Here is a 19,448-nt window from a genome sequence, read left to right as displayed (position 1 = left end):
GGAACAAGTCACTGGGATTACAGGTGTGCACTACCACACCTGGCTACTGGGTTTCTTTTTTGTAGTAGTAATATCCCAAACTTAATTATTAAAATTCCAATTTCAGTAATATTCTAAAATTGACTTCAGAGATGCAAGTACAGCTTTGGGAATATATTAAAACTATTTAATGGTACACTTTGAATGTGGGGGGATTGTATGGTATATAAACTCTGTTGCTTTAAAAAAAAAAAAAAGCCATGCAGCTTTTGCCAAGGTCATTGCAAACACTTGCTCTTGGAGCTCTAGATCCCTCGTTTAGGAAGTTTGACTTCTCTGAGGCCACCAGGATGTGTCAAAGAACAAATCAAATGGAAAATGTGTGGCCAGGAAGGGATGGGGGAATTGGAGATAATTTAATGGTCACAGGGTCTTTGTTTTCATACAGAAAATTTAATCCAGGGATGTTTTACCTCCTTTTGAGCAACTGTGTTTACTCAGACACTGAGTCATCATAGCCCAAGGTCCAAATACCTGAGTGAAGAAGCCTTCAGATGATTCTAGCCCTCCAGCCTTTAAGTCACTTCATTCAGGTCTCCCCAACTAAGTCCCAGGCAAGGCTACCTACATCATACCCTGTTCTTATACCTGACTACAGAAACTGTGAACATAATAAAATGGTGGTCATCTAAGTACTAATAGATAGTCGTAAAGACCATTCTTATGGTTTTCTGCTTTGTTGATTCCTTCTCAGTCTATTGGTTCCTCTTTAATCCCCCTGAGTATTAGAATATTCAAAATATCAGTCCATGGAGTGCTTCTCTTCCTATGCTAACTCCTATACAGTCTTCTGGCTTTAAATACCATGCTGATGACTCCCAATTTTATATCAGCTGGACCTCTCCTCTGAACTCCATTGTATATTCATCTGCTTACATGGCATCTCTACTTGGATTTTCAACTGTCATTTCAAACTGAATAAAAACAAAATTCCTCTTTTCCTCTAAACCTGTTTTTCTAATTGTCTCCATTTCAGTATATTGCAACCCTTGGCCTAGTAAGGGTCAAGATTAAGATGAAGATCTCTTAAGAAGATAAACCCATGGCTTACTTCCTGGCCTCCTTCAGGTCTTTATTCCTAAGGAGGCTTTCCCCATATTTGAAACACTACCTCACCTCCATCTTCCACAGGCCCAACACATCCATCCCAGCTGTGGTTTTCTCCATAGCAGTTATCTTCACTTGACACACAGTATCTTTTACTAAGTGATCTGTCTACTAGAATGTGGACCCCACAGGGAAGTGTTTTCACTTGTTTTATTCACAGCTATATCAGAAATGCCCAAACAAGGGATATCTTTGACATTCAATAATCATGTAATTATTGAATGCACAAAGAGTTCAGGAAGTAAGAACACAAGTAGAGCCTCAAAAGGAGGCAGAGTATGCTCTTCTCTTGGGAAAGAAAGAAAAGAATGTCTACTGGCTTTGAAGTAAGGACAGTAAAACCTATCACACATAGGGCTTACTCTGTGCTATACCCAGCCTAAACATTTTACACATATTAACTGACACAAGCCTCTCAACAGCCTGTAGGTAGGTTCTATTATCACCATCTTCCAGATGAGGAAACTGAAGTAGAGTGAGGTTAACTAATTTGTCCAAGGTGACAAGCAATTTGGGCCCATCATCACCTCACACCATACTACCTCTTGAAGTTTTTCACGGAGACTGAAACAGCAGTGGTGGAATAAGTTGAGAAGAGTAGAAGAGGTTTGGAAAAACTGAGAGTTTGGTAGGAGGTCCACTGGGACAAATAATAATATATAAATAAAAGGACTTGTTGAGCAGGGCTGGAGATCTGGATGCAACTAAATAGTTTGGCTTTGTAGTGAATTCTACTAATTGGTAAAGTCACTTGAGTTTTGTTTTAATATAACACAGTTAAACCAAGTTTGTGGGTTGGTAAGGCAGGTGGGGTGGAGAAGTCAAGAAAAGCTGAAAACCATTTGAAATAGCTGAACAGGGAACCCAGAAGCAAGTTAATGCATCTTTAGAATACTCAGGACCTGGGAAATAGAAGTCATGGTGACAAGGAAGAAAAGATTTAGAAGAATATACTATAGCAGGTGTGCATACATACATGGAAAAATAGAGATACAGTTGTGGCAGGGGGTGGTCAGTGTTCAAGATCTAGGAAATGGAGCTGGGGAATTATCCAGAGGGATAGGGATCAGCTGAGGCAGGACTGAGTTACTATGAGTACAGGAAGCTGACGTCACTTCCACCTACTTTTCCCAAATCTTATGTTGATTCCTCAAATTCCCATGAGCCAAGAAAAACCCTTCATTCCATAACTAATGGTAAGGCTTAAAAAGTAGGAGAACCCCATTGGAGATAATTCAATGACTTGTGTCAAGTCCTCAGGTAACAGTTTTTAAGTTCCTTCCTTGGATCTGGTTTAGACATTAAGAATTCTCAGCAGGCACCAAGTTGGGAAGAAAGAAAGAGTCGCTGAGGGAGGAAGTGGCCAGTCACTTGTCAAGTCTGCTGAAATATAGCCCTGGTTGAGATTTTTGTAGCAACTAGCCTATGTAAACTAAACATTTTATATTTCTAATAATCCATTCAAATAAAATGCTTTTCCAGATTGTCTCACACAATGTCACTATTCACTGTTACTGGCAAATTCAGATGTAAACCTCTAGAAGTCAGTGTACAGATGCTCCTTATGAAAGGGTTTTATCCTGATAAACATGAGTTGAAAATATTGTAAATAAAAAAATGCATTGCATACATCTACCCTACTGAGCATCTTAATTTAGCAACACAGCACACAGCAGACTGTCAGTTGTTTACCTTCAGATGGTGTGGCTGACTGGAAGGTGTGGCTTCTTGCAGATGCCCAGGATTAGAGGAGAGTATCATTTTGTATATCATTGGCCTAGGAGAAGAAAAAATCTAAATCTTCAAGTACAATCTACTAAATGTTCATCACTTTTGCAGCACTGTCAAATTCAAAATCATTAAGTGGAATCATTGCAAGTTGGGGGGCCATCTATCCTTGTTTTTACTTGATGCCTATCAAATTCTTCATATTAAGTGCAACAAAGGGCAGGAAAAACAATAACTTTAGCTGCAAAAGGAGCAGAAGGAAAATCACATTTAAGAGTTAAGAAAAATAATGGATAAATGGATATCAAAATGTAGAATAAAATATGAGAGTTATATTAAAAGGCTCCTTAAAAGGAGTGAAATTCTGATGCAAGGTACAACATGGATAAACCCTGGAAACGTTATGCTAAGTAAAATAAGCCAGTCAGGAAAGGACAAATATTATATAATTCTACTTACATGAGGCCCTAGAAAAAAATTCATGGAAAGGAGGATGGTGTTTAGCACATGCTAGGGGGAAGGCAGAAGGGGGGTTAGGGTTTAACAAGTTCCAAGTTTCAGTTGGTATGATAAAGTTTTAGAAATAGATTGTGGTGATGGTTGCACAATAATGTGACTGTACTTAATGTCATTGAGTTTTACCCTTAAAAATGGTTAAAATGGTAAATTTTATGTCATGTATATTTTAGTATAAAAAATGGAGTAAGATTCAGGGTAACCCTTGAGAAAGCAACTATGTATCTAGGACAGTTTAGGTACAAGCCAGGATAGAGAAAATGATCTGAGTAACCCCCAATTTCCAAAGTGAGTTTTCAGGATTCACTGTTAACTTGTGGGCCAAGTGTAATAGAGACTACAGTTTGGGCTGGCTGCTTCCACTGGCAGAGTTGCAAAGAGCCTTAGGAATTTCCAAGGGTGGGGAGGATGTGTTTCTATCCATCAATACTCTTTTTTAGGCACAAATATTTTAAGGTTAAGAGCCTTGCCTGATCCTTTGTACCCCAGACCCTAAAAGGTATTTATTACATAGCTATTGAATGCAGATGAAAGTTTGATTTGGCTTATAAAACAGAGAACAAGATCTTCTTGAGAGTGTTATCAATATCTAATTGGAATGAAATGATATTTAAAAACACTGATATAAAAGGTAAGGCATTATTTTTAAAATAAATAGGACAAAAAAGACTTGAAAATTTCCCTGAATGTCATAGTTCACTTGCCATGGTCTACTTGCCTTGGTGTAGAAGGTAATTACTTGAAGGTAATTTTCACTAAGGACTTAGGTATCTCTTATTTCCCTTGTTTTTCTTAGCCATTTTGAAGAGAACTGGGGAAGGGGCTTTTTGGCTTATCAGTTCCTTGACTCTCTTAAGGATAAAACAAGGGATAAACAAAATAATTTATTATTCAGAGGGATACTGGGTTTATTTGGAATAAAAATACCCTGGGAAAAAAACAGTTATTTGTTCTTTTACTGATTTTTCTAGCTCTAAAACCTCTCCAGTTTGGGATAGATTTGCCATGCAGGAGGAAATCTAAGGTAAGGCATTGAGAGTCTCACAAAGCTTTCCTGGTATAGCATATTCTACTATTCTAATCACATTTGACAAATGAGCTAATAAATTTAATTATCCCAGAAGCTTTATTACCCAGGTTTTATGTATCTTTCTCCTTTAGATGAGTATCATTTTAATCTATGATATACTGAGAACACTCAATGACTATATTTTGCATTTATGGTTTAAGAACCTATATTAAAAAATTAAGACTTGTATTTGGTAACTATGATGATAAGAGAAATTGCAACCAAATAGATTGACATTTATAAAAGCATATTTCAAGGAAGGATTTAAAATGAGAAGCCCTTTCTAACTCCTAATTTTTCCTAATATCACTCCAGATTACGTCAAAGGGAAAACAGTTAGCAATCCTGAGACTTTTACCATCTAAAATTTTGGATAGGCTGCTTTCCAGGATGATTTTTCTAATCAACAATATATGAAATATTCTAGTAGATAAAAGGCCAAATGTTTATATTCTTCTCAAGAGTTAAATGAATTTTTATGTATTATCATAGATCATATTCCAACGTTTACCATACTGAATAGGAAGGAATAATTAATTTTCATCATCCATGTACTGTACAAGTAAGAAGTTAAAATAGAATTTTCTTTTATGGTCAATACTGTAGATTCCATGTTATGATTAATTCTAAGAACCCAAATTTCTGCATCTTAGGTAGAAAGTGTACTTTTACAGTTGTAACAACATCTTCAAAGAGTTTTCAGTTTGTCTTTATCTTGCTCTTTCTGACTGCAAAGTGCAAAAGATTCCTGCACAAACTGCCTGCACATTGGGCACTGCTGAAAATACTTGACACAGCCGTCACACAGGCACGTGTGCCTGCAGGGCAAGAGCACCCAGTTCACACTTCCATTCTGGCAAACCACACAGTCCTTGCTGTTCTCTTCAGACAGCTCCACTTCACTTTCAGACAGTCCAGCCTTTTCCAACAAACTTCGATCTGCATTTTTTTCTTCAGCAGAGGGATTGCTGGAAGGAGTTGAATTATTATTTGCAGACATGAAAAGTTGCTGAAAATCAAAGGAACAAGTGTAAAAATAACTATAAATGACAATTACTCTTTAAATCTGGGGGTCATAGAGCTACTCAAAACTTATGAGCTAGCAAATCCATTAGCAAAGAACAGTTACCTTCTATAATAACTAACTGAAAAATATAATTATCTCTTTGTAAACAGCCATTCTTTGAAGCTCTATAAACAAAAATGGGAGAGATAAGACAACAGGGTACAACTTACCTTCAGATCATGAAATTGACCTTGGGCCAGAAGTAAATATTGATACAATATTCTGCAGGAAAGTTTATAAGTCTTATCAGGAATATGAATTACTGATACCATGGAAATCTAAAATAAAAATTAAACAGTAGTCAATATTTAATCTTATAATATTATTTTAGAATTATGTGGAAAAAATGTTTCTTAGAGTCTATATATATTTTTTTTTGAGAGAGAGAGAGAGAGAGAGAGAGAGAGAGAGAATTTTAATATTTATTTTTTAGTTTTCGGCGGACACAACATCTTTGTTTGTATGTGGTGCTGAGGATCAAACCCGGGCCGCACGCATGCCAGGCGAGCGCGCTACCACCTGAGTCACATCCCCAGCCCTATATATTTTAAAAAAATCTAATCTCTATAAATTATAGTCACTGAAGAACCATTGCTAGTTATACATTTTTGCTATAAGTATCTTAATTATACTCAAATTTATGAATGTGATCCCCATAAAAATTCCAGTGAGCTTTTTTTATAGACCTAAGGTATTGACTCTAAAATTCTCATATGGAGCTCTTGCCTGGTATGGCACAAGGTCCTCTAAAATTAAAACAGTGTGATACTGGCACATGAAGAGTCAGATAGGTGAAACAGAATAAGCAGTGCAGAGACAGATCTAATTATGTGCAAGAATATGATGAAAGTGTCATCTCAAATCACCAGGCAAAAAAACCTTTTTAATAAACAGTATTGGGTCAAATGGATACCTATTTTGAAAAATATAAAATTAGATGCATTCCTTATGCAAAATATAAGAATAAACTCCAAGCCTGGCACATTGGCACATGCCTGTAATCCCAGTGAGACTGAGGCAACAGGATCAAGAGTTCAAAGGCAGTCTCAGCAAAAGCGAGGCACTAAGCAACTCAGTGAGATCCTGTCTCTGAATAAAATACAAAAAAGGGCTGGGGATGTGGCTCAGTGGTTGAGTACCCTTGAGTTCAATTCCCAGTATCCCCTACCTCGAATAAAAAGAATAAGCTCCAATCATAAGAAATCAACATGTAAAAAAAAAAAAAATAGAACTATACAAGTGATATACAGATGTCCCCAGAAAAACCTCATGTGGTAATGCAGGCATGTCTGGTGGTGAAATTATTGGATTATGGGAGTTGTAGTCTGGTTAGTGGATTAATTCATTTGATGGATTAATAATTTAAGTGGATTACTTGGTGGTAACTGTAGATAGGTGGGTGTGGTTGGAACAAATATGTCACTGTGGGATTATACTTTGTCCCTGGCTGGCTCACTTTCTTCCTGCTACCTGGATGCCATGAGTTAAGCAGCTTTCTCTACCATACCCTCCACCATGGTGTTCTGCTTTACCTCTGGCCCAGAGCAGTGAGGTCAGTCAAGCACGGACTGAACCTCTATGGGCCCAAAACAAGTTTTTCCTCCTCAAAGTTGTTCTTGTCAGGTCATAACCATGGAAACCTGTCTAACAACAAGTACTAGGAAAAAAAAAAAACTGGTAAATTTCTTTTGTCTCAGTGTAGGAAAAGACTTTTCTAACTATGACTCAACCCCAGAGGTAGACTGGGCATGGTGGCATACGTCTGTAAACAGAGCTACTCACGTGGCTGAGGCAGGAGGATCACAAGTTTGAGGCCAGCCTAGGTAACTTAGTGAACTCTGTTTCAAGATTTAAAAAACAGCTGGGGATGTATCTCAGTGGTAGAACACCCATGGGTTCAATTCCCAGATCCTAGAGGGAAAAACAAAACCCTCAAAACAGACAAGCATAAAAAATCAGAGGCAGCTGGTGCCTGCTTGTAATCCCAGAGGCTCGGGAGGCTGAGGCATCAGGATCGCGAGTTCAAAGCCAGCCTCAGCAACAGCAAGGCACTAAGCAACTCAGTGAGACCCTGACTCTAAATAAAATACAAAATAGGGCTGGAGATGTGGCTCAGTGGTTGAGTGCCCCTGAGTTCAATCCCAGTACCAAACGAAAAAACAAACAAAAAAACCCAGAGACAGGTAAGTTTGATATATTTGACTAGGTAAAAATTTTAAAATACACGATAAAAAGGCACTTCAAAGTCAAAGATATGACAAACTAGAATAAAATATTCATAATGTAAGTCACAATTGGTTAATATCCCTAATTTATGAAGAATCTTTAAAAACTGAAGAAAAAAATGACCAAAATTCTTTAGAAAAGTGGACAAAAAATACAAATAATTCATAAAAAGATATAAACATGGCCCTTAACCACATCAAAAAACATTCAATTAGAATCAAAACTTTTCTGTTTCTCACTCATCAAATTGACAAAAATTCAGAAGTGACTTTTGAGAAATAGTCACTCCCATTTATCACTAGTAAAAATGTAAAAAAAAAAATGTTAAGAAAATTCTAAAGGTATAATATCCAAAGGTATAATCCCAATTAAGGGAACCTGGCAATATGTATCAACCTTCATTCATACTCCACCTACACAACCCCAGTGATATTAAATTACAAATGTACAGGTTATCCAGTACAAGATTGTTATGGCAGAATACTAGAAACTACCTAAGTATCCAAGCATAGGAGACTGGCTCAATAACTAAGATAACATGCACACCATACACACAATGGAGTGTGGTTTCCAAAGGATAAGATCATGAATACCATAATTTCAAATGCTGAAATTCCCAAACATCAAAGTCTTCCAAATCAGAAGCCCAAAATATTAAAACTCCAAATGTTAAAATCCTAAAAATCACAATTCCCATTTTTTAAAAAAGGCTATATAAATATCATTCACATGGATCTTGTAAACAAGCAGGGGTTTCTATCCTCATATCAGATAAAGTGGACTTCAAGCCAAAGTTAATCAGAAAAGGACAAAGAAGGACATTTCATACTGCTTAAGGGAATTGTACATCAACAAGACATAATAATTGTAAATATTCGTGACTGCATGACCAATGTAATTCTGCAACCTGTACTCAGAAAAGTGAGAAATATATCCCATCTGATTCAAATGTATGATATGTCAAGATAAAACAAAAATTAAAAATAAATAAATAAATAAATAAAATAAATTGTAAATATTTATGCCCCAAACAATGGAGCATCTATGTATATCAAACAAACCCTTCTCAATTACAAGAAACAAATAAACCACAACACAATAATACTGGGTAATTTTAACATACCTCTCTCACTACTGGATAAATCCCCCAAACAAAAACTAAATAAAGCAGCTATAGAACTAAAAGACTATATAAAAGAGTAAGAAAATCAAACTCTGGGGAAGGGCTTCGGTGTGTTTTTGATTTATCCATAGAACAGTTGCCAAGTTATTTAATTGTGTACTATTTCTGCCCTTTCATACATAGCCCCATGCATCCCTTCAGGAAAGAAAAAAGAATTGGAAAGGCTTAGTGACCTTCTGAACCAAAGATGCTTGCTGACACAGAGGTTCCTCTGTTGTTGAACTATTCATGGTTAGGTGTTTGACTTCATGGAAAATAGTCAAATCCCTAACCACTTACATTTACCACTAAATCTAACACAGAAAAACTAGTTTGTGCTTTGGTTAATAGATGACAATTGGTTAACAGTTTGGTTAATAGATGACAATTTCAAAGCTATCCCCATTAGGTTTTTGTTTGTTTAATCAAACATATGCCATTCATGCCCCTGTAGGGTCTGGAGGTTCTAGAACTTATCCATGTATGTATTAATGACTAGAAGAAATGAAGTACTTTTAAACTCTTATTTGAAGATTTCATAGACTTTGGAGAAGAAAACGGAGTTCAATGAAATCTCTAAATGGTAAAGACAGTTTTGGAATTAAGTTTGATCAAAGAGGGAATTTCAAAGTGTTATCAATAAGGCTTGTTTTTTCTAAGCCCAATGCACTTGGGAGAAAATTCAGATGAGATATTTGCCACACCATATAGAAACAATTGAAACTTCAGATTAAAAGTGCCATCATTTATCTGCATTGGCATTCCTTCCAGATAATGAGATTCCAGGGGCTCATAATGAATTAAAGTCACATGTGCCTAAAGAAGCTAGAGATGTTTGACTGACTGGTTTGAAAATAAGTACGTGCACAGAAGGATAAGAAGACATTTAAGCAAGTGTTGCTATTTGATTACCAAATATGTGATCTGAACAAGTGCATGTGGAATGATCTGTGCATTACCCATATGATGTAAAAGCACATCAAACAAACCAATGATTGGAAAATTAAATAGGGAGTACTCATGGCATATATGAAATTGTAGAAGAATTTCAAAAGGAGAAGCATCATATAGAAAATGTGAACATATTCTCTAAGGACGGCTTTGCCCAAAAGGAAAAAATACAGCTATTCATCACAATGTATAATTTAAAATATAAAGATCATGAAAGTCAGACTGCTCTTATGGACTACCTTGATATAATTACCCATAATCTATCCTTGTAGTATTTCCTCACATATTAAATTTTTTTTCACTTTTTACAATTAGCTATGCTGTGTATTTCAGGTTAGCATCATTTCCAATATTATAGGCATAAATTATGTAAGACTTTCAGAGAGTTCTAATTTATATATTTTTTGCAAATATGACTCTATAAAAGTATATTATCACAATGTTGACTTTATAAATATTATAAGTGCAGGTACATTAAAAACACCAAAACTTCAATGAATGAAGTGATGTCCTTTTTGAATATCTATATTTGTGAAAGAAAATTCTTGAGATCTCAGAACTTTGGAGAGCTGCAAATGTAATGGTAACCCATTATGGCTTTCCCCCCCCTTTTTTCTTTTAAGAGGGGAAGAGTAAGAATGCAGTTCCCTGCTACCACAAATTATGCAGTCTAGTTTCCCACATCTGGGAAAATCGCAGGAGTCAGCACATCGAAGTGTAATGGATATGCCTCACCCTGGGAAAAACACCTTTGTGATCATGGTAACTCCCCTGCAAGGTAAGTATCCATTATGGCTTTTGATTATGGTATTTCAGATGACTTCAGTCATAGAGCTGGGTGCACACAATTACCATTCACAGTGATGTGTCAGGCATTTTGCTTTTTGACCTATTTCTTCATGAATATGCTTTGTCCGCTCATACCTGTTATCCTGAGCATTAGCATTAGTGTTTAAGCTTGCAAAAATATACTTGACAGTATTGCTATTTTATTTTATAAAGTGGCCAATGAAGTATTATGTTGTGTTTTTTTATGTTTCTCAAATAAATTCCCTTTAAAATGTAAATAAATGTCTTTTAAAGAATTTTAAAAATTATTTTTTCCAAAACAAAAATCTTGGTATTTTTATCTTTTGGAATTTTAATACTCAGGATTATGGCTGTCAACATTGTGTCTTTTGGAATTATGGGTCTGTACCCAATGGAATGCTATGTACCTGTTTTAAAAAAAAAAGTGAGAAATATCTCTGGGAACTGATGTGGAATGACTACTGAGATACAATGAAGTGAAAAAAGTCAAATACAAAAGAGCATGTATGGTATAGTGTGTTACCTTTTGTGTAAGAAAGAAGGAAAAAGAAACATAGTGAAGGTTAAAAAAAAACAATGAATTTGATTATCTACAAGGACTGTAGTATGTGGGGATGAAGTTAAAGGGATGTAGAAGAGAATACCTGATTATATCCCTCAGATTTTTCTGACTTTAAATGCTCAGTCTTGACAGGAAGTGGGATACCAGGAAGTTTGAAAACCAAAATAATTAAATCTAGCAATGAATTATAAACCATGGGGCGGGTATGAAGGTCAAAAAGATAACAAACAGATAAACAAATGGAAGAAAAGGGAAGACTATGACTTCATTAGCCTACTAAGAATTGACTGGAAGGTGGGATGGGGCTAGAGAATAATCATTTTGCATTCATCACAGTAAAGATAAATCTGGCAAGAATCATCAATGGATATGAAATTCCAGTGGAAATTTTTGATAAAAAGCAGAATATTTACATGGTCTTAAAGTGTCTCCAGCAGAAGACTAGGACTCTCCAGTGATTATCACCATATAAATATCAATTTGAAACTTTCTGCACACAAAAATACCCTCATGAGAGCTAAACTGCCTCTTCACAGATCAAGGGAGAACAAACTCAGAACAATGGAGAAATTAGATAATACCTTTTGAGAGATCAAAACTAACATCACCAATGAGAGAAAACACACTGCATTCTTCTAGAGGCTATGGTCTGAAAAGGAAGATTCATCACTTAGGCAGTTCATTAGCTGCCAGTGCACAACTCTGATCTGACCATGAGGAAATGTTAGAAAAACATGAGAATGCTCTGCTTATAAAAAGGGTGTGTGCATGCAACTATTCCTCAAAAATGCACTGAATTCTTCAAAAATGCTAAAAACAAAGCAAGGCTGCGGAAATGTTCCAGGTGAAAGGAGGCTAAAAATATATAATAAAGAAAAACTCTAGATTTAGACTAGAAGTTGGACTATTAGATCAACTGAGAAATAGGTTGGATAAAATATTATGTCAACGTCAAATTTATAAAGTTGGTAACTGTACTATGGTTATATAAGAGAACATTCTTAAGCCCTATGTGGTGGCACACACCTGTAATCCCAGCAACTGGGGGAGCTGAAGCAGAAAGATTGTGAGTTCAAAAGCCAGTCTTCTGACAATAATAGAATGAAACAAACATTATTATCTTATGTACATATAAGACTGCATGACCAGTGTGATTCGACAACATGTACAATCAGAATGAAAAATTATGCTCCATTTATGTATGATATATCAAAGTACATAAATGTATTGTCATGTACAAATAATTAGAATAAATTTTTTAAATTAAATTAAAAAAGAAGTCTAAACAACTTAATAAGGCCCTACCTAAGCAACTTAGTGAGACCCTGTCTCAAAATTTAAAAAAAAATTAAAAAGGGCTGGGGATGTAGCTCAGTGTACGTCTCTGGGTTCGATCCTCATTACCGAAACAAACAAACAAAAACCAACCAACCAAACAAACAAAGACCAGAACATCCTAATGTCAAGAAATACACACAGAAATATTTAAGGATAAAGAGTCATCATGCATGCAACTTGCGCTCAAATCATTTAAAAAATATATGATAATATATCATGACTACATGAAATTTACACATATAAGATCAACTTAATGATCTGGATGAAAGAAAAGTTAACCATAGATGATCTGGAGAAAAGTATATGGGTATTCTTTTACTTTTTATTTTTGTAACTTTTTGAAATTATGTATCAATAAAAAGCTTTTAAAAGTCTGCTGTGAATGTAAAAACACAATATATATATATATATATATATGTGTGTGTGTGTGTGTGTGTGTGTGTGTGAATGTAAAAATTAAAAAAAAATATATATGAATGTAAAAACACTATATATATATTAAATTGCCAACGGACCTTTATTTTATTTATTTATATGTGGTGTTGAGAATTGAACCTAGTGCCTCACACACACTAGGCAAGTGCTCTGCCACTGAGCCCCTAACAAAATATTCTTTACAGGCTTAAAAGGATATGGAAAAGATATTGAGATATACTATTAAATAAAAACAAGTTAAAATAGAATGTACAACTTGATCCTTTTCTTTAGAAAAGTAGATATATGAAAATCTGGGGAGATAGAGCATACATTCACAGTTGTTATCTTTGGATGACAGAACACAGTTGGTTACACTTTCCTCCTAGCTTATCTAGGTTTTCTAATTTTTTTCTGCCACATCATGTTATTTGAATATTACAGAAATAAACCCTAATGTAATTCAGTAAAATTTAACATTTTCAAAATCTTACAGGAATAATTCTTGTTTTTGTTTAATTGCTTAAAACAAAAAGCTGGTTCCTAACTATACCATATAAAAGCAATTCTTTCCTATTATAATGGGAAAGGGAGAATTGTGTGTATTTTTTTTTTTTTTGGCTTTTATTTAGACTCCATGACCCTAAAAAAATCCCACATGAAAAACAAATATGAAATAATTCCCTTGCTTTTAAAATTAAGAACAGAGAATATTAACATGAACTATACAAACAAGTATGGTTTAATGCCAATACTAGCCTGAAACTGAGATAAGGAGAAGGAAAACAATAGGTGGAAAAAGGGGACAGAGCTCACAGACATTAAAAGACACACAAATGACCCAGAAAGGGAGACATTCACAACAGATAAAATGTCTGTTCACCCCCAGGAGCCAGGCATCCTGGCTACCCTGTGGAGAGAAGCCTCCACAACTACAGCGAAGCCAAATTTTTCATTCCATTTTAATCAGGGAACCTGATGATAAATTCTTCTCTGTTTATATGCCATTAAATTGTACACTTAAAAATGATTAAAATAGTAAATTTTCTATTATATACATTTTGCCACACACACAAAATCTTTCCCTGCTCAGATGGAGAAAGTAAGTTACAAAACAAAGAAGGAAAACCTGAGCACCTGAAATAAAAAAAGAGCAGTCAGTCAGGGGAAAGGAAGCCCAGGGGAAGTTGGGAAGCAAAATGACTGAGATCAGGTCCTTTTGTTTTGAATAAATGGAAAAATTATGGAACCTAAACCCAAGGAACTCAGAAAAGGTGAGTAACACAATGGTGAGATAAGGGTTACCTTGCCGGGTAGGTAGTAAAGAAGGAAGAGACTGGAAATATGTAGCACAAATTTAACAGGTCTTAATTTATCTGCAATTGAAAAAGCAAGGACAGAGAAAGAAAACCAGATCTCTCACATATACTACTTATACATAGGCAACTAAGGTATTTTGCCATCAAGGTCTGGAAGGTTCACTAACACTACCTGGTATGAAGTACCCCCACTACCCCACTTACTGAACCTTTATTGAGAATCTAGGCACTGCACTAGGTTCTGGAAATACACTACTGTGGATATGATTTTTTAAAATGTACATATTTAAGGTATATAACATGTTTTGATATGTATATACATAATAAAATGGCTACTAGAGTCAAGCAAATTAACATATTCATCATTTCAGGTACCCCTCCTTTTCCTGTGTCAAAATACTTAATATTTTAGCAAAAATCCCTAAATATATTATTACCGTAGTATACATTAGATCTCTAGATTTGTTCATCCTACATACCCTGCAACTGTTTGACCTAAATCTCATTTCCTCCCTCCCTACTCCATGACTTAAATGAGGCTGACTTCACCTCAACAGAGCTTCAGTTTGACAATATTAAAAAAAAAAAAAATTAGAGACTTAACAGCAAATGATCAGAGCCACATGTTCCAATAACAGTCTGTAGTTTCCAAAGTTCAATTCATTTTTATTTCAGGAAGCTATTCCTTTTTTTTTTTTTTTTAATATAGGGAATAGGATGTAGCTCAGTAGTAGAGTGCTTGCCTAGCATATATATAGGTCCCTAGGTTCAGTTCCCAGCAAGTGGGGGTGGCTGTGGGATAGGGAGTATAAAGGGTATCAACTGGAATTTTTCGTGACTCTGTTAAGTCTGTACAAGGATATTTGCCCTGCCTAATACACAAGTTATTAGAAAGAAAAGTAATTTTTGTGAAAGTATTTTTATATTACAAAAGTATCATCAAAAATATTACTATAGGGACTGGGATATGGCTCAGTGGTACAGTGCTTGCCTAACATGTGTGAGGCACTGGGTTCAATTCTTAGCACCACATATAAATAAATGAATAAAATAAAGGTCCATCAACAACTTGGAAAAAATTCTTTTAAATGTTACTACATCTTTATTAATAAACATCAAAAATTCAGAAAAGTAGTAAACTGTAAGGGCAATATCACCATGATCCAATTTCACCAAAATTTATTTCATGTATAGGTTGAGGATCTCTTATCCCAAATGTTGTGACAAGAAGAATTTCGAATTTTGGGTTTTTTTCAGATTTGGGAATGTTTGTAAATACACAATGAGATATCCCAGAGATGCGACCAAAGTCTAACTAAGGAATTCATTTATGTTTAAATATACCTTATACATATAGCCTGAAGATAATTTTATACAATATTTTTAATATGCATGCTTTGACCAGTTATATGAAGTCAGGTGTAAAATTTTACACTTGTGGCAACATGTCCCTGCTCAAAAATTTTCAGATTTGATTCATTTTGGATTTTGAGATTAGGAATGTTCAAACTGTGTAGTTTTCTATCATACTTAAAGGATTGTCAAGGCTCAGCTCCTTTTGATCTTTAAGATCTTTTATGTTCCTAAATAGAGATAAACTACCAGACTGAAGAAATAATTTAATACTAATGAGAAAACAAGGTTACTGTAGTTACTAAAAATATAGGAATCAGATGTAGATACAGGGATTCTAATGAAAATAAGGTGAGGTGACGGCAACTATCAAAGAAAGAGCGGAGACTCTCTAAAAATTAAGTACTTCAAGCTGAGCATGGTGGTGCACTCCTGTAATCCCAGTGGCTCAGGAGGCTAAGGGAGGAGGATCACAAATTCAAGGTCAGCCTCAGCAATTTAGTGACTCCCTAAGCAACTTAGTCATACCCTGTCTCAAAATAAAAAATAAAAAGAGCAGGAGATGTGATTCAGTGGTTAAAGACTCCTGGGTACCCAAAAGGAAAAAAAAATATGAGTGCTTTAGATCATTTCAATGCTTATTTGTTCAGTATTAAAAATGTTAAGAATGGACATGTATCCCAACAGGCTTTTTGATATGGTAAACATGACAGAATACAGAGTGATGAGATTAACTTAATAATAATTTATTTCCTAAATACAATCATATTCTTGTGACTAAAAGGGAAAAAAATCATACTCTGAGGGTGCTATTATATGTATAAAAATTGTACAGGTATACATCCCATGTTTTCATTTTTTAAGAAAATGAGTCCAGGCCAAATACATATCCGCAGAAATTAAAATCAACATTCTTTTATTTTACCAAATAATTAAGAACCATCATCCAAATCACTTAGAGGTAATGCTTTCAGAATTTTGAAATTACTTACAATATCATAAATTTCTCGGTCATCCTCATGAGCTAAGGTCAACAGTGCTACCAATGGATAACGAGATCTGGGCACTGAACCAAAGTCTTCAATTTTATTATCTCTTGGTAACTGGCAATATATTTCTTCTTTGCTGTCCTTTTTAATACTTTTTGAAAATGTAAAGGCAAATTGCCACGATAGCCAAAAGATTAAAAATATATCAAAAACGATCAACAACGTAGCCACATTTTATTGTATCCATAAAAAGTCTAATTTTCATGTGCTAATGGGTTATCAGATAAAAGGATACAAATACTGTTCTTGGTAGAGATATTCACTATACAGAGCATCTTCTAATGCTTGGGGAGTGCTTATTCTGAAGCAATAAACGTGCTTCTGCAGAGCTTCATATAATTTTTGGACACTGCACCCCCAGTAGCATGTAAGGCGGCTATCTTCAAGGCAGTCTGTTTTTAAGGTTATACCAGCTGCAGAAAATAAAGCAGAAAGAGAACAGAAATTACCTAATGTGACATCTGACACAATTTTACAGGGTGAGAAACTCAGGCTTCTTTTGGGATGCTGGACAGACCTGATGTTGGTTAAAGGAACTTGTTATGGGTATGTACCTAGAAATGAAGGTCCGGCCTCCAAAACAAAATATAAAAATCTCAACATCTATATAGTTTTTTAACATTAATGAAAATTCTTCCTTACTATTTATACATTTAAGCTTATAAATTATCAGATTAATTTTCTTTTTTGACAATTCCAAGATTTTTCAAAGCACTCTATTAGTGCATATAATCCTAAAGACAAGAAATATACAGGAGAGAGGAGATGTCTCCAAAAGTGGATACACACAACCCATGGGGTCCAGAAGATGATCACTGGAGTAAGAAAAATATTAAAAAGAAATTGAGCTTTACTAATATTAATATATACATTGACAACATTAATATACAGTCTTGTCACACAGTTAATGTCCCATGTAATGTGCAAAATAGCCTGAGGAAAGAATAGGGATTCAAAAATAGGGAGGATTTAATAGCAATATCCTTGTTTATTTCAGTGAAAGAAATAATATTATAAATTGAGAAGACCTGATAAGTAGATATATAGAAACTAAATAGATATATGAGTTATATTTTAGAGGTTTCATTTTTTGTTTTGTTTTGCTTTCTGTTTTGGGGATCAGACCTAGAGGCACTTTACCACTGAGCTACAAACCTGCAGTCTTCCCTCTCCCCTGCACCTTTTCTTTAAAATGGTGTCTTGCTAACTTGACAAGGTGGGCCTAAACTTGTGATTCTCCTACTTCAGCCTTCTGAGTAGTTGGGATTCTAGGCATGCATCCTGTGCCTGGCTAGTTTTACTTATTATTCTGCACTCCCCAGGACTTATTATGTACCACCAACATGATTATTTTCTCTAATATTTCCAAATATTAAGTTTTTCACTCTTCTCAGTATAGTGGAGTTGTAGCGACAGCCAATATTGTGGGCAGTGCAAGCTATAACATTTAGTGCTCACGGGCAGTGGTGTACTTGACTAGACCAAAAGGGCATAGTTTTGGTCATTGTTCCTGGCCAAACAGCTTGCTTTCTGATTTTGACTCTCTGAACTTACAAGCAATTCTGTAAACTACTCAATATTCTCTTATTGGAGTTTTTCTGTTGCTTGTTAATAGCCTTTCTAATATTCATTTTTTAAAAAAAAGTGATTCAGAGTATGAAATCCACAAATACAATCATATGCCAGACTAATCTCAGCAACTCAGGAGGCTAAAGCAGAAGGGTTGCAAATTTGAGGCCAGCCTTGACAATTTAGTGAGAACTTGTCCCCCCACAAAAAAAAAACAAAAAAAATTTAAAGGGATGGGGATGAAGCTCAGAGCAATTCAGGATTCAATCCTGAGTATCACAAGAAGAAAAACAAAAAATAAATAAAAGCAAATGCTCCACGGGATTCCAAATATTCAGTATTTACAGAGAAAGACTGGGGTTCTGAGTACGTATAGTAACAGTAACACAGCTGTTTCTAATCACTTAAGTAAAATTTTAATTGGCAGGAACTATGAATAGGGAATTGGAGCAGAATTTTATTTCAACTACATGATTCTACTCATCAGGTGTTAACTTAAGAATAGAAAATTTCATTAGCTATTAAGAAGTGGAAGAAAAACATCCCTGATATACAAATTAATACATAAACACATAAAATCACACATATTTTTCTCTATGTCATTGTGGAATCACACAACACGAGACAGGGAAAAAAAGTTGAAAATAGATAAGAAAAAGAAAATATAAAAAGCATATAGAAAAAGTAGATAAAGAAAAAACCCTACAAAGTGATTATTTAATATTGTGACAAAAAATGTGCAAAGATGTTATGTATTGTAGACTAGATATCATAGCAAAATCCTAGAATCAACCCAAATGTCAATCAATAGGGAATTAAATGAATAAAATACTACACTAGAAAATACTATGTAGTTATTAAAAAAGAATTGAGGCATATTAGAATATCCATATGTACTATTATGCAATGATCTTCAGAGCATGTTAGAAATATAAAATGCAAAGTGGAGATAAGTATATACATATACTATTAATCTCCAATGAAAGGATATCCATATATATGTGTTTATTTACATTAAAAAAGAACAATGGAAACAAGTCTTTTTTTAAAAAAACCTGAGGGCTGGGGTTGTGGGGGCAGTTGTAGAGTGCTTACCTAGCACGTGGAAGGCCCTGGGTTCGGTCCTCAGCATCACATAAAAATAAATAAATAAAATAAAGGTATTGTGTC

The 19,448-nt window shown here is 34.9% G+C and overlaps 1 protein-coding gene across 1 annotated transcript in view; it reads right to left on the bottom strand.

Moving 5' to 3' along the window:
* Positions 1-4,328: 4,328 nt before the first annotated feature.
* The window catches only part of CGRRF1 (cell growth regulator with ring finger domain 1), a 33,051-nt gene continuing 17,931 nt past the window's right edge, over positions 4,329-19,448 (bottom strand). Inside the window, exons 3-6 of the mRNA XM_081293084.1 lie at positions 16,945-17,122; positions 16,653-16,800; positions 5,696-5,803; positions 4,329-5,468 (exon numbers count right to left, since the gene is read on the bottom strand). Coding sequence (XP_081149210.1) covers positions 5,148-5,468; positions 5,696-5,803; positions 16,653-16,800; positions 16,945-17,122 — 755 coding nt within the window. The 3' untranslated portion in view covers positions 4,329-5,147. The remainder of the gene's footprint in view (positions 5,469-5,695; positions 5,804-16,652; positions 16,801-16,944; positions 17,123-19,448) is intronic.

Source organism: Spermophilus citellus (assembly GCF_964194105.1).
Source record: "Spermophilus citellus genome assembly, chromosome: 4".
Taxonomy (NCBI): Eukaryota; Metazoa; Chordata; class Mammalia; order Rodentia; family Sciuridae; genus Spermophilus; species Spermophilus citellus.
This window is presented reverse-complemented; position numbering and strand designations above follow the sequence as displayed.